At 50.0% G+C, this 12,997-nt stretch overlaps 1 protein-coding gene across 3 annotated transcripts in view; it reads left to right on the forward strand.

The window, feature by feature from the left end:
* The first annotated feature begins 9,236 nt into the window (after positions 1–9,236).
* The window catches only part of PRUNE1 (prune exopolyphosphatase 1), a 54,590-nt gene continuing 50,829 nt past the window's right edge, over positions 9,237–12,997 (forward strand). For 2 of the 3 annotated variants that reach the window (XM_032952366.2, XM_032952356.2), the window contains exon 1: positions 9,237–9,704. In XM_032952366.2, the coding sequence (XP_032808257.1) occupies positions 9,666–9,704 (39 nt within the window). In that variant the 5' untranslated portion in view covers positions 9,237–9,665. The remainder of the gene's footprint in view (positions 9,705–12,997) is intronic. The other variant, XM_032952347.2, reaches the window with a different exon arrangement.

The following is a 12,997-nucleotide window of genomic DNA, read 5'->3' on the forward strand; positions in this document are numbered from 1 at the left end:
ATTTACCCCATGAATGTACACAAGCACACACATACAAAGACAGAAACAAAGATCTCCCGATAGCCGTAACGTGTACACAAGAGGGGTGGGTGGCTAGCACAACGCTCGACCGACTTTGTCCCCTAGAGGCAATGTTTACACATCGCACAAAGTACTCATCTGAGGCGGAGTCGATAATCGAACTCGGGTCACGGGGTTCGCAGCGCAGTGCGCTAACCGCTGCGTCACAAGGCTGTTGGGGCGAGTGCTGTTAGCGTCACCAATGTTAGTGGCCGTGAGCGGGAATCAAACTCTAGGCAAGCAGCTAACCACTACAAATACAAAGATCCTTCTACAGTTATTTTGCTGTGCCTTTTTACACCTGATGAAGGAAGCTTGTGTTGCCTCCGAAACGTCGTGATTTTATTTTATTTAATATTTATTATTATTTTACCTACGTGACTTTACCTATAGAACCAAAGAGTATCCCCCATATAGCCTTTAACAGACTGTTCGCAAGCACATTAATGTCGGGACGGCACACGAGAGGGTGGATGGCCAGCCGCACGCCCGGCCGCCTTTGTCTCCCTAGTGGCCATGTTCACATACCACGGTACTCAGATGCACTGCTGAGTACTTGGTGAGGTGTGTAAAGCCCAGGACCGGTTCAGATATTCGTCACCGATGTTGGCCGTGAGCGGGAATCTAACTCTGGTAGCCGGGTTCGTAGAGCGGCGCGCTAACCGCTACACTACCGCTTCCCACGTATACAAAGACAAACGCACACAGGGCATGTGAAGTCAGGTGTCGTCCAGTTTGGATGGGCATGACGTGGTGTTGGCATATGAACGCGCGTAGTCTGTGTTAGGCGTGTATGTGTGTGTTATGTGTATGCGTGGTATGTATGTCTTGTGTTTGTTATGTGTATGCGTGTACTGTATATGTTAGCACATTGAACGAGCGTAGCGGAATTCCCTACGAGTCCAGCGAACATAAGTGGCGAGTGATACCTGAACCGGCCCTGGGCTTCCTCTGGGTTGTGATAAACATCAACGTTGGGGAAACAACGTGGATGTTTTTGTGGTTAGTTTGTTGTCCTTCCGCACCTCTGATTATCACGGTTGGCTACGTGCGGTGCGAAAGAAGTTCAACATACGTGCAAAGGCGTCCTGATGTGTTCCTGGCCACTCCACCCTCTTGCGTGTGCCGTTCCGGCCTTCATAGGTGCTCGCTAACAGCATTCGCCCCAACAGTCTGTCAAGCCAGTCGGGAGGGTCTATGTTTATGTGTGAGCATGAGAGTTGCATGTGTTTGGATGCATACGTATCATCATTATAGACAAGATGCTCCATCTCCGTGGATTCTCCAGCTGAAATACTTGAAGTAAACAAATGAGAATGATTCGTTCGTGATTTTCACGGTGCGGGCCGAAGTGAATTTAAAAATCAATTCGCAGCTTCACATTTCCCGCGTGTCGCTGTGTTGCCTCCACGTGCCCGTCATAGCGGAGTCGCCACGCGCGCGACCGCAGTTGCTTCCATGGCGAAGCCACCCCAGGTTCGTCGGGAAGTAGGGCGGCAGGATTGGAGTCGAGCGAGGGCGAACGAGTCAGTCTCATAGAGGGAATGAGTCTCACATTGAGGGGAGTCTTACACAGCGAGAGTTAGTGAGTCACACTAGGGTGAGTGTCACAGTTATAGTGAGTCACAGTGGGGGGGGGGGGGGGTGTATGAGTCACACAGGGGTAAGAGGGTCACAGTTATAGTGAGTCACAGTGTGGGAGGGGGGGTCACACAGTGAGGGGTGAGTGTCACACAGTGATAGTGAGTCGCACACAGGGAGGGCGATTCTCCCCCAAGTGAGACCGAGACCCCGAGGGCCGAGAGGATTCGCATGCAGACCGGCTCATTCACCGGTCCCGGTCACAATCGATAGCACAGTTGGCTAAGTATGGTGCGAACGAAGTTCAACATACATATATTACAGTTGATATAGTACAGTCTATATATAGACTGCACGTGCCACGATAGACAGTAAGCGCATAAAGACGCCAGCGAACTTCACAGATAACACATCGCGTATTCGCCGGCACAGCGAGCGCTGGGAACGACAGTCTATATTACAGTCCACTCAGACAAATACACAGAGGTGCTCGCGCGTTTCAGCACCACCCAACACAACAGCACCATGCCGTGTGGTGGTGGTTGTTGTAACAGAAACTTCACTGATGTACGACGCTGCTTAGAACCAGAAATGGATTGTAATGATTGATGATTTGAGATTTATGACGAGGTGTTGTGTGGGCGTCTTTGCGTGCGACTCGAGTGGATTGAAAGGCGGTGCAGTTGGGACACAGACTCTAGCTCTTCGCATCTCTCAACGTCTCTTACATCTCTCCCATCACTCCACATCGTCACATTGATCCAGCCGGGCTCCCGTCTGGATCATGGAGAGTGGCGTGAGGTCCTATCCATGACTTCTCTCCAGTCGGCACCTTTCTCCCACGTGTACTCTATTGTACCCGTGAATATGCAGGTTGTTGTGTGTACTGTTGTTACATACACGTGTGCTTCTGTCGGGCTATCGATACCGTATGCGTGCACTCTGTGTACACTGCGCTGTGTGTACACGTGGTGATGAGTGAGCGTCACCGCCCCGAATCGTGTGGCCTCTGTCCTGGAAGGAGAGACGGAAGTAGAGGGGAGAGGAGGAGAAGCAGAGGGGAATAAGAAGAGGGGAGCGGGGAGGAGAGGGATGCGGGGAGCTCTTTACGTGCCTGGGTTGGGTCGGTGAGGAGGTCGCGAGCTTCCCCATCCCCCTGGTCCCCCCGCGCACCTCCAAACCCCGCCCCTCACCACAAGGAGCCTCAGGTGCGGCCACGTGATGCAGCGCCGAGGCTGGGCCGATCTGTGTAACGGGTAGAGGGGGGCGTGATCTGATAACGGGGGGGGGGGCGTTCTAGGTAATGGGGGGCGCGTGGTCTAGGTAACGGTGGGAGGAGGGAGCGTTATCTGCGTAATGGGGCGGGGGGGGGGGGCTGCGCCGCAAGTCTCTGACAACAGCGACTGTGTGGCGCGCATCCAATTAGCGGCGGTACCGCCGCGTCTTGTTCTGAATATTCAAGCACCGCGCGGTAATTAGCGGAGAGTGGGAGAGGAAACGCGGGCCTGGGGACGGGGGGGGCGCTGGTGAAAGACCTCGGACCCAACGGCGTCAGCAGCAGCAGCACCGCGGCGGCGGCCGTCGCCACTCCTCGCCTTGCTCCCCCCCCCACTCGTGCACGGATGAGTGCGTCGAGCGGCGCTCACAGGAGCCGCGCCTACACCGCCTGCTCAAGTCCCCACCCCATCCCTTGTGGGATCGCGCTGCTGCTGCCACCATCCCAGAATCCCACCCAGATTCGGAAGGACGCTGCTGGTGAACAGAGTGGAACAACGCGGCCGTCCAGAATGAACCCCTCATCTGAGACCCAAACATCACCGCACCACCTACTGGCTTTGATATTCCTGCTCGTCTAAGACACCGGTGGAACCTTCAACCGTACCAGAACATCAACAGGCCTTTGCGTACATCTTGATAAATGGAAAATCAAAGACAAAGCCATAGTCGTGCGATAGTGGGCATGCAACCCAAACTATGGACCATACAATAAACCCACTATCGGCTGCGCTCCTTTAACGAAGGAGGAGGAACAGCAAAACAACAGCAGCAGACCTCGACATCCAGCTCCTGAACCGTATTGCCTTACACAAGAATAGTATATAGCTGCGAATTGTGGGATTAACAGTTCGTTTGATTAGTAGTTACTGGAGTGATCATTATTCTTGGAAATTCATCGTCAATTATGATCTAAATACTGCTGGATGAAGGCATTCCCCAAGTCACCATATTTCACGTCCCCGCGATGCATCAATCCATGTCGCTCCTGCTCATAACCTGATGTTGCTTTTATATCTGAGGTGTGCACGTCTACGTATGATGTTGAACTTCTTTCCCGACCGTACGTAGGCAACCGTGCCAGTCGGAAGGGGTGAGGTGTGCACGTGCATGGGTCAGGGGAGCACATGAACAGGTGATGGGAGCATGTGTACAGGTTAGGTGTGCACGGGTAAGGTGTGCACGTGTAGAAGTGAGGTGAGCACGTGTATGGGTGAGGGGCGCTCGTGTATGGATGAGGTGTGTACAGGTGTGGGGAGCACGTATACGAGTGAAGTGTAAAGGTGAGGGGAGCACGTGTACAGGTGAAATGTGGGGGAGGAGCGCCCCCCCCCCCCCCCAAAGGTTTCAAGATAAATATTAACCTGCGAGCACAATGGGAGCTGCTAATCTGCACTGGAATTAATATGCATGTAAAATGAATTAGGTGGCTTTCGGGAAATCAGAACCCCAGACAAATAAGCGCGTGTACGGAATGCCCTTCTGGGCATTTGGAACATAAGCTGGAATTACACTTAATTGACTAATTACATAAATTACTCATTAATTTTACAGCACATCAATTATATAAGATATCTCAATTATTTTTGCATAAATTACACGGCGTGGAGGGGATGGAAATGAAAGCACTCGGTCCCCGCGGGAAGATTTTGGGGGCGACGGGGGGACCCCCGGGGCTCGAGGTCCGGTCTGCCCCCCAGCAGCCTCCACAGACACCGCCACTGCGGTGTTGCAGGGTCCCCACGCTGATTCAATCTCCTTGAGGCCGTGGGATATGCGGCGCTGCTCACGGAGAAAAGGGCTCGTATTCCTTTCGACGGTTGGGGGGTGGGCTTCGAAATGCCTGGACTCGGACCCCTGGGACCGCACCCCCAAGTCGGGACTCGTGTGATTAATGATGTTCAAACTAAACACGGAGCGCGGAATCCAACGGAGCAGATTCAGAGTCTGGGATTCACAGCTCCCATCGCATTGGCGACCCTGTTGGGGTGTCCCAGTGGCAAATGTTAACTACCTCGCCTAGTATACAGGAGATCGTGATTTCGACCCCGACCCTGACGCCTGTGTATTTGGAGTTTGTATGTTCTCCCCGTGATAGCATGGATTTTTCTCCGGGTGCTCCGGTTTTTCCCTACATATTTAGAAACATGCGTTTGGAGTATTTGGCTGCTATAAATTTCCACGTAATAAGTCACTTCGTTGAGCTGTCATTTGTGGCCAGGTCGATTCTGAAAAAGAGGTATACAGCTCAGTGGGCCTTATCTTTTAAAATAAAAAAAATAGTTTAGCTTTTAGAATGTCGAATGTGGTCCAGAGGTTGCTTGTGTTTAACTAATGCAGCTTAAATTAAACACTGCCAGACGGTTGTGGGGCCGACTGGATGTATAAAAGATCCAGTACTTTTGACTTAAAACTTTCGTGACTTCAGGAATTAATATTCTTTGTGCCTTTCGGTAAAGCCACGTAGATAGAAAAATAATTAAAAATAATAAAATATCACGACGTTTTGATCGCAACACAAGCAATCGTCATCAGGTGAAAAAATATAGCGAGATAGCGACTGAGGCAAAAATATATATCTTTTTACCTGATGACGATTGCTTGTGTTGCGATTGACACGTCGTGATATTTGTTTTTATTGTTATTATTTTTCTATCTACGTGGCTTTACCGAAAGATCCAACGAATATAGAGTACTTAATTTGTTTCAGTTTCAGTTTAGTTTCAGTTTTCAGTTGATTTATTTTGGTATAGCCCTGTGAGCCATTCGGCTCTTGAATTGGGTGCAACCACAACAAACAAAAAACACGAACAAGAAAACATCTTAAAGTGACTGTGACTGTGCAAACAGAAAATCCATGAAAAAAACCAGCAAAATATCCCTGAAAAAAACACCGTACACCAACGCTTTGTGCAAAAAATCCCAGTGGGATGCAAGTCAAACAACAACCACAAGAAAACTTAGATTAAGGCCATCAGTCTAACTCCGTACTACAACAAAACAAACATGTCCAAACCAAAAAACTTTTCGAAATCACCAAAAAGTAAAGCCATAATTGCAACGTAACAGTGATCATAGGGACTGTGACCGAATTTTTACAAAAAACTACATAAATAACATGTAACACCAAATCCTAGAGCCATAGCTGGCTGCATGAGTTAGTCCACAACAACAGAAGCATCAGTCGGGGTATCAAATGTTTCAATGCACCTTTAAGGTCAGCACGCTAAATCAAAATACAGATAATACCTTGCAGCGTAACCCGGAGCGAAACATTTTATTTTACGCCAATGAATAGCATTGGCAGCTAGGGGTGTACAACTCCTCAAGAGCAGTTTTGAGAGAAGATCTCATTGGTAGCGATTCAAGTTGCAGTTGATTGGCAATAGCATTCCAGACCCTGGGGGCATCAATAGCAAAGGCCCTTCCTCCAGTTTTTGTACGGCAATAGGGAATGTGAAGCTGGTAAATGAACGAAGACCTAAGGTCAAATTATTTCTTTGAAACAGAGAGGAGATCCAGCAGGTAGTCTGCGGATTTTTTTGTAAGTACATCGTGAATAAATAAGATCTGGTGCACAAGCCGTCGAACATTAAGATATGTTAAATTTTGATCTAAAGCTTTCGTGACTGCAGTAATTCATATTCTTAGCTCTTTCGGTAAAGTCACGTTGAAGGGTAAAGTCACGTTGAAGGGAAACAATAAAATATTTTATTATTTTATTGTTTCCCTTCAACGTGACTTTACCGAAAGAGCTAAGAATAAGAGATGTTAAGTTTGACCAAATGTAGAGATCACAGTGGTGAGTCCTATATGGGCAGTTCAATGTAAATCTTAAGGCCGAGTGATAGATGGAATCAAGCTTCTTCAGTACAGTACTTTGGGATGATTTATACACGATGTCACAGTAATCAAGTAGAGGCAGTATGGTAGCTTTTACCAATTCCAAACGGAACATTGGGGGGAAGCAGTGCTTGTGGAGCGACAGATATGGGACCGAGGCAAATTATCTGCTTGCTTATTTTGTTCTCATTACGAGCCTATTAATTACATGACTGGGATCACAGTCAGTAGGCGGAGCGAGAGAAGGGATCGAGAGGAGATGGGATGCGAGAGGAGTGGATGAGAATATCTCCGACCCCTGGAATGGACACGGGGACCCGGCACGACCACCACGAGGGGGCGCCGAGACCCCGCGGCCCGTAGGGTCAGACATCCTCGACCACCCACGGCATTTGCCACCCGTCTCCTCTCCTGGCCTCGGCGTCAGGAACTCGGGGTCAGGGACTCGGGATAAAGGGATTGAGTTATGCCTCAATCGCTTACAGTTTGATTGTAAAGAGCGGATGGCCGCGTGTCGCCTGTGCAGCAGCTGCGGGATATGGCGGAGAGGAGGTGCCGCGGTTGTGGCATCGCCGGCTTTGGTCACGATGGCGTCATGATCTTGAGCCTGAATCGTGACAATTCCTCGGATCGCCGGGGACGGTGGGCCATGTGCAAGCCCCTGCCCACGTGTTGATCTAAGGTGTTCACTTTGATCTGATGGGCAGCGGTGATGCATCCGTGACCAATTCTCAATGTGTTTACACAGATGCGATGCAAACCTCACACCTCTGTTTCCGGAACAGGCTCCGCGAACCGCATCAAATATTTCACCTGGAAAGGCACTTGAGACGGAGCGTCTTGTTTGACAAATGTGTCCAGGGTGTCGATTGTCGCGTGTAAAGAAAACGCGTGGTGACGACGTGTGCACACGCGTGGTAAACCTGCAGCTCACACCGTACGTAGTTATGCAATGACCATCACAGCCAGGGGGACAGGTAAATATCTGCGTCGTGGGCAATGCAGTGGTGCACACCACCGGGTCACGCAGAATGCATTCTGGATATTCTCATCTTGCGTATGGCCATGTGTTCTCAAGCAGTAACTTCAGCTGTCACAGTTGCGGATGGGGTGCGAGTTAGGAGATTTAACTCGGTTAAGCTGCCCGTTTGACTGGGAGATCGCTCTTTGTGAAGCAGCTCGTTAACATTTTTATGTATTATGAAAAATTCCATTTTACAAAACGTTGCCTATTATATCTACGTTACCTTTTAATGCCACAGTGTTATTGACACGGGACGTGTTGATTTTGTTGTCAACTGTGGATGCGCACCACTGCTATCACCGAATCACGCGTCTGAATGAGAGTGTGCCTCTTAGGGGGTTTGCTCTCTTTGCAAAAGCGCCTACAGTGACTCCTAATTAATCGACCTCATAATTGAGCCTAAAATGGAATTCAGATCAAAGAAGGCGCTGTCTCAGCACATCGTTGTGTGTGTGAGCGCGATAATTAATATTGCAGGAGGCACCGTGGGGCCGGTAGCCGCAGCCCATTCACGCGCGGTGAGGGTCCTGGGGGCGACATCAGCCTGGACCCGAGCGGCGTGGACGAGACTGAACCGTGAGGCGCTGCTACGGGGAGGAGTGGTGTGAAGGGGAAGCACCTGGTCACCACGGCACCAGCCCTAACCCTGGCTCTCTCGCTAACCAGCAACCAGCCCTACCCTCACCAAATGACGCCACGCAGCCTCAATCACAACTCGTCTACGACGCAGCTGTGACTAACCCCCGCCTGCCTCCCACACGAACTTAGGAACTCGGGGAATGCGACGCGTTTCTCCCAGGTTCCTGCGTTCGTTTATAGCATTGATCAGCAAAACGCGAAGCGTGTCGATGGGGGCTGTGACATTTCCCTGCGTGGTCGCCACGCTACCGCAGGTCCCGACAGGCTGGCCTAACCTTGGTTAATAATGTGGATGAATTAACCCCAAAATACTGCACGCTGTCATCTTCAGTGAACAATAAAGATCCCCTGACGTCATTGGAAGAAAAGTAGCCATTTGTGTGCCGGCGTCACGGTCAAATGTGAAAATAAAAAGAACAGTACTCGCAAATGACAAATCACTTGATTGGGAAACATAGCAAGTTATCTGCGTTCTAAGTTGACAAAGTAACATCATCCCCGACTGCAAAAACATAGCGGGACCCTCTTAAAAAAAACCTTGAGACGCATGATTAGTCCATCGCTCTGCCAGCACACCCTTGCGAGCGAGATATATGTCTCGAGGGATTATGCGGATTATGCAGGTGAAATGCTTTATTTAAAGGCACATTTTAGTTTTTTCACCACTTCTGCACAGAGACTGCCGCCCACTTGACTGTGACGTCACCAATGAAACACCTGTTGTCACGTGACCAGCCACAGCTACCCAGGTTACGATCATCGAGCCTCCCCATAGCTGTTTTCAGGTCACGACCACGTGGCTTCCTCAGCCAATGGGAATGGCACGCGTTGGCTTGGCAACGCGGCCTAGTTTACATGCGCGTCGATGGAGCCTGCGCTCGGATAATGCTGCCGGCGCAAGTTCCCGCTCAGGGGTGAAGAGGGGTCGGCGTTGGCATCCGGTTTCACGTGAGGGCGTTGTACTCGAGATAGGCGCCCTCGCCCTTGGGCGCGATCTCTGCGCTCAGAGGCGGAACCGAGGCCCTTGAGAGGGGCGCGGGTGCAAGGTAAGGGGGACCGAGGGGACAGCGCGGAGCCCCAAGGCAGCGCCAACCCTTGCTTAGCGACTTTTGCCCCGAGCCTGCGGACCGAGGCCGCGCCTGGCTCCACGCTCTCTACTCAAGAGGCTCCGTGCTGTGGAGGCTGCCGTTGGTCTCGCTTCGCTGGGGGCTACAGTGACGCTGTAACCATCGTGTGGAGGAAGATGGAGCAATTCCTGTGGGAAAGCAAGAATTCCCTGGCGGTGAGTACCCGCGGCCTTGGATCGGAGTGTTCACTCGTGCCTCGGAGTCCGCTTTCGTTCGCTGCGTTAATTCTTCCCGGCATCACGTAGCCCACCTGGTGTGTGTTTTTTTATATCGCATCGCTGAAGGTCACGGTCTTTCGCATCGCTGAAGGGGAACGATGACCGCGCGATGAGGCGGCGATGGAGGCCCGTTGCTGACCCGACTGAGTCGTTCCTCCGCACTGTAGTACTGTCGAGTTAGTACGCTGCTGCTGCTGCTACTGCCGTGGTGTAATGCTTAGCGCACTAGGTTAAATGGGTGCACCACACACACGTAAATTGACAGGTTGCTTGTGGTGGGGTGAAGTGTGGGTACGCCCACCTCTTAAGACTAAATACCGTCTAGAGTTTGCTGTAGTGGGGACCCTTCCGCCAGCAGTGGCGTGAGCTGCGATTGCAGTGATACAACTTGACAATTTAATTTTACTCCACGCCGTAGACATTACGAGTTGCAGAGCAACGCCATTATCATGGCAGGTTTCTGTAAACGTATCTCAGCCTCGTGGGTCTCGTTGACCATGGATAGTTTATAACAGTGTAAGCTCAAATGTCAAAGCGATTTCCTTCTCAAACGATCATTGAGGCGGAACTCATCTCCTGTTTCCAGCCCTGAGCCAAAGGTGAAAATTCCACATTCCTAGGGCGGGAGTAAGTCATTCAAAAGGATATAACCACTGTTAACATTTACACAAAGTGGTTATTGTTTGACTGACCCTGGACGGACGATGGGCTGAGTGAACTCCCCCCAACCTCATGGTCGGGAACTTGTGTAAGGCGCGGTTCCAAACGACTTGAAGTTACTGTAATGTGATATTCATGACGTTAGCATTAATGACCAGTGATACCAGGTATGTGCCTTGAAATATCCATAGCTCCTCCCATTATCCAGTTCTGTACATGAGCACAGGATTCGGCATTATAATACAACTAGCTGTACTACCCGGCTTGGATCCACCACGTCCGGCCGCCTTTGTCTCTCCAGTGGCGATGTTCACACACCATAGCATTTACTCGTTTGAGGCTGAAATAATCATCACCGGTGGTGTCCGTGAGCGGGAATCGAACTCGGGTCGCCGGGTTCGTAGCGCGGCGCGCTAACCACGACACTACAATGCGTTGCGCTTCCACATGCGCGGGTCACGTGACAGATTGGACGTCACAGCTCACTTGCCGTGCAATAAAAATAAATGCATTATTGAGCTCCCCCCCCCAAAAAAAAAACAAAAGTGTATTTTAAAAAATATTTTTGCATGGTGTACATTCTGGAAAGTACCCACATGGCAAATGTCCAGTTTGTTGCATGTCGGGAAGTACGCTAAACATTTTGAACAGACACATTCACAACTTTGCCTTTTATATATGTAGATTACACCGAAGAGCTAAATGCAGCCATGAGGACCATCTTAGGCAAGTTAAAGCGCACACCGCTGCCGTGGCTTCCGGTCCTCGCAAACATTGCTCCTCCGCAGCTCCGCCGCGATGCCGCGTGTGTGATGGAGTACTGTAAGGCCATCAGAAATCCAACCCTTTTAATAAACAAGGATATCTCCACGCTCAAATCCAAAAAACCTTTCTGGCAATATGCAGAGAACCTCCACGACGACAAGACAAGACAAGATCACTGAAGCACAATGGAGGGAAGCCCGGGCAAACACCAACCTCTTTGGGTCTTTCGGTAAAGTCACGTAGATAGAAAAAAAAAATCACGACGTTTCGATCGCAACACAAGCAATCGTCTTCAGGTGAAAAAATACAGCAGACGAACTGCTGGGGCAGGAGAACTATAGCGAGAGAGCTACTGCAGCAAGAGGCTATCTAATATAGGTTTGAGATGGGTTCAACCCAAGGGTAAGTGGGCGTGGCTAGAGATGGAATTTACAAGTAATATACCTCGGCCATTGTATTGCTAGAGATTAGCATGTCAATCTGTTAATGTAGCCCCACGACTACGGTGCTTAAGAAGCCATTTTATTGCTAGAGATTAGAGATTAGCATGTCAATGTGAGATGGCTCCCGCAGCGGCGGCTGTGTTAATGAGACATTTAGCCTGTTAATGTAAAGACATTTAACAAGGTAATGTAACTCAGAGAGTCGGAAATAACTGTTAACATCGGCAGGTAGGATGTAAGGATCACAGCCAGTTAAGACTTTACCTGGTTAATAACGTCCTTCCAATGCTCAGTTTGTACCAGTCTCTTCGGTTGACATTGTGTCTTTATATATCTGGATGGCTTCTTGAACAAAATTTGTTGATAGCCAGTGGGTTTGCATAGTACCTTCGTCTTGGAGAAATCAATTTCATGTGTGCCCACAGCGTTAAAACAATGATCAGCCACGACAGAGGTATTAGTCCTACCGTGTTTCAGATCCACCTTGTGTTCACGAACACGGTCTGAGACATGTCGCTTGGTTTCTGCAATGTAACTACTGCCGCAGGCACAACTTTGTTTGTAGACACCGGGGTATTGCATGTCAGGGATCACATCCTTCATCGATGGGATCATTTCACGAATTTTATGTACTATGTTGAATCAAACCTGGATCTTGTGTTTGCTCATGATTTTGGAAATATTTTTGGTGACCCCTGCTATGTGTAGAGGTGTTAACCACGCACTGTGTCGGTAACCTGCATTGCCACCAAGCATCAAGGGGGCAGTGCAGCGTTACCTCGGTGTACATAACGGGTGGGGTCAAACGAGGTGAAGTGGATCGTAGCCACAGTTTGGGGAGAACCAATCAGCTAGTTCCACGTGGGAATGTGGGATTGGTTATACCTGGCCACAAACGAGTATAAGAAGTGTGACCGCGGAGAGCTCGGAGAGTTCTCTCCCTACACGAAGACTGAAGCCCGGGCTGAAGACTAGCTAAGACCCTGGACCAGCCTTCCAGCCCTTCTGAGGGCTAAGGCGCGGCGTATCAAGTGGTCAGGACCCACCGGGCCAGCGGTGGGTCAGATAGCCTCCCCTAGGTCCCAGCCGGAGGACTCTGGGCTAGGGTAGCAGTAGACGTGCAAGTCCCGCCAAGCTAGGAGGCTGTACCTCCTTAGGTATCAAGGAGACCTGTGTGTAGGTTATGCTGAGTCCGGAGGCTGTACCTCAGGATATCGGGTGAGGGGACCGGATACCCCTCTGTGTGTTAAGGACTGTATGAAAATGGAATTACAATTAACAGAGTGTGCCTCCTAAGAGGTTTACTCGTCTTTACAACACTACATATGTATGGCAAGGTGATGGTTTTGATTGGATCCTCAG

This window comes from Petromyzon marinus, chromosome 1 (genome assembly GCF_048934315.1).
Source record: "Petromyzon marinus isolate PM22_M1 ecotype Great Lakes invasive population chromosome 1, UKy_Petmar_22M1.pri1.0, whole genome shotgun sequence".
In the NCBI taxonomy this organism is placed as follows: Eukaryota; Metazoa; Chordata; class Hyperoartia; order Petromyzontiformes; family Petromyzontidae; genus Petromyzon; species Petromyzon marinus.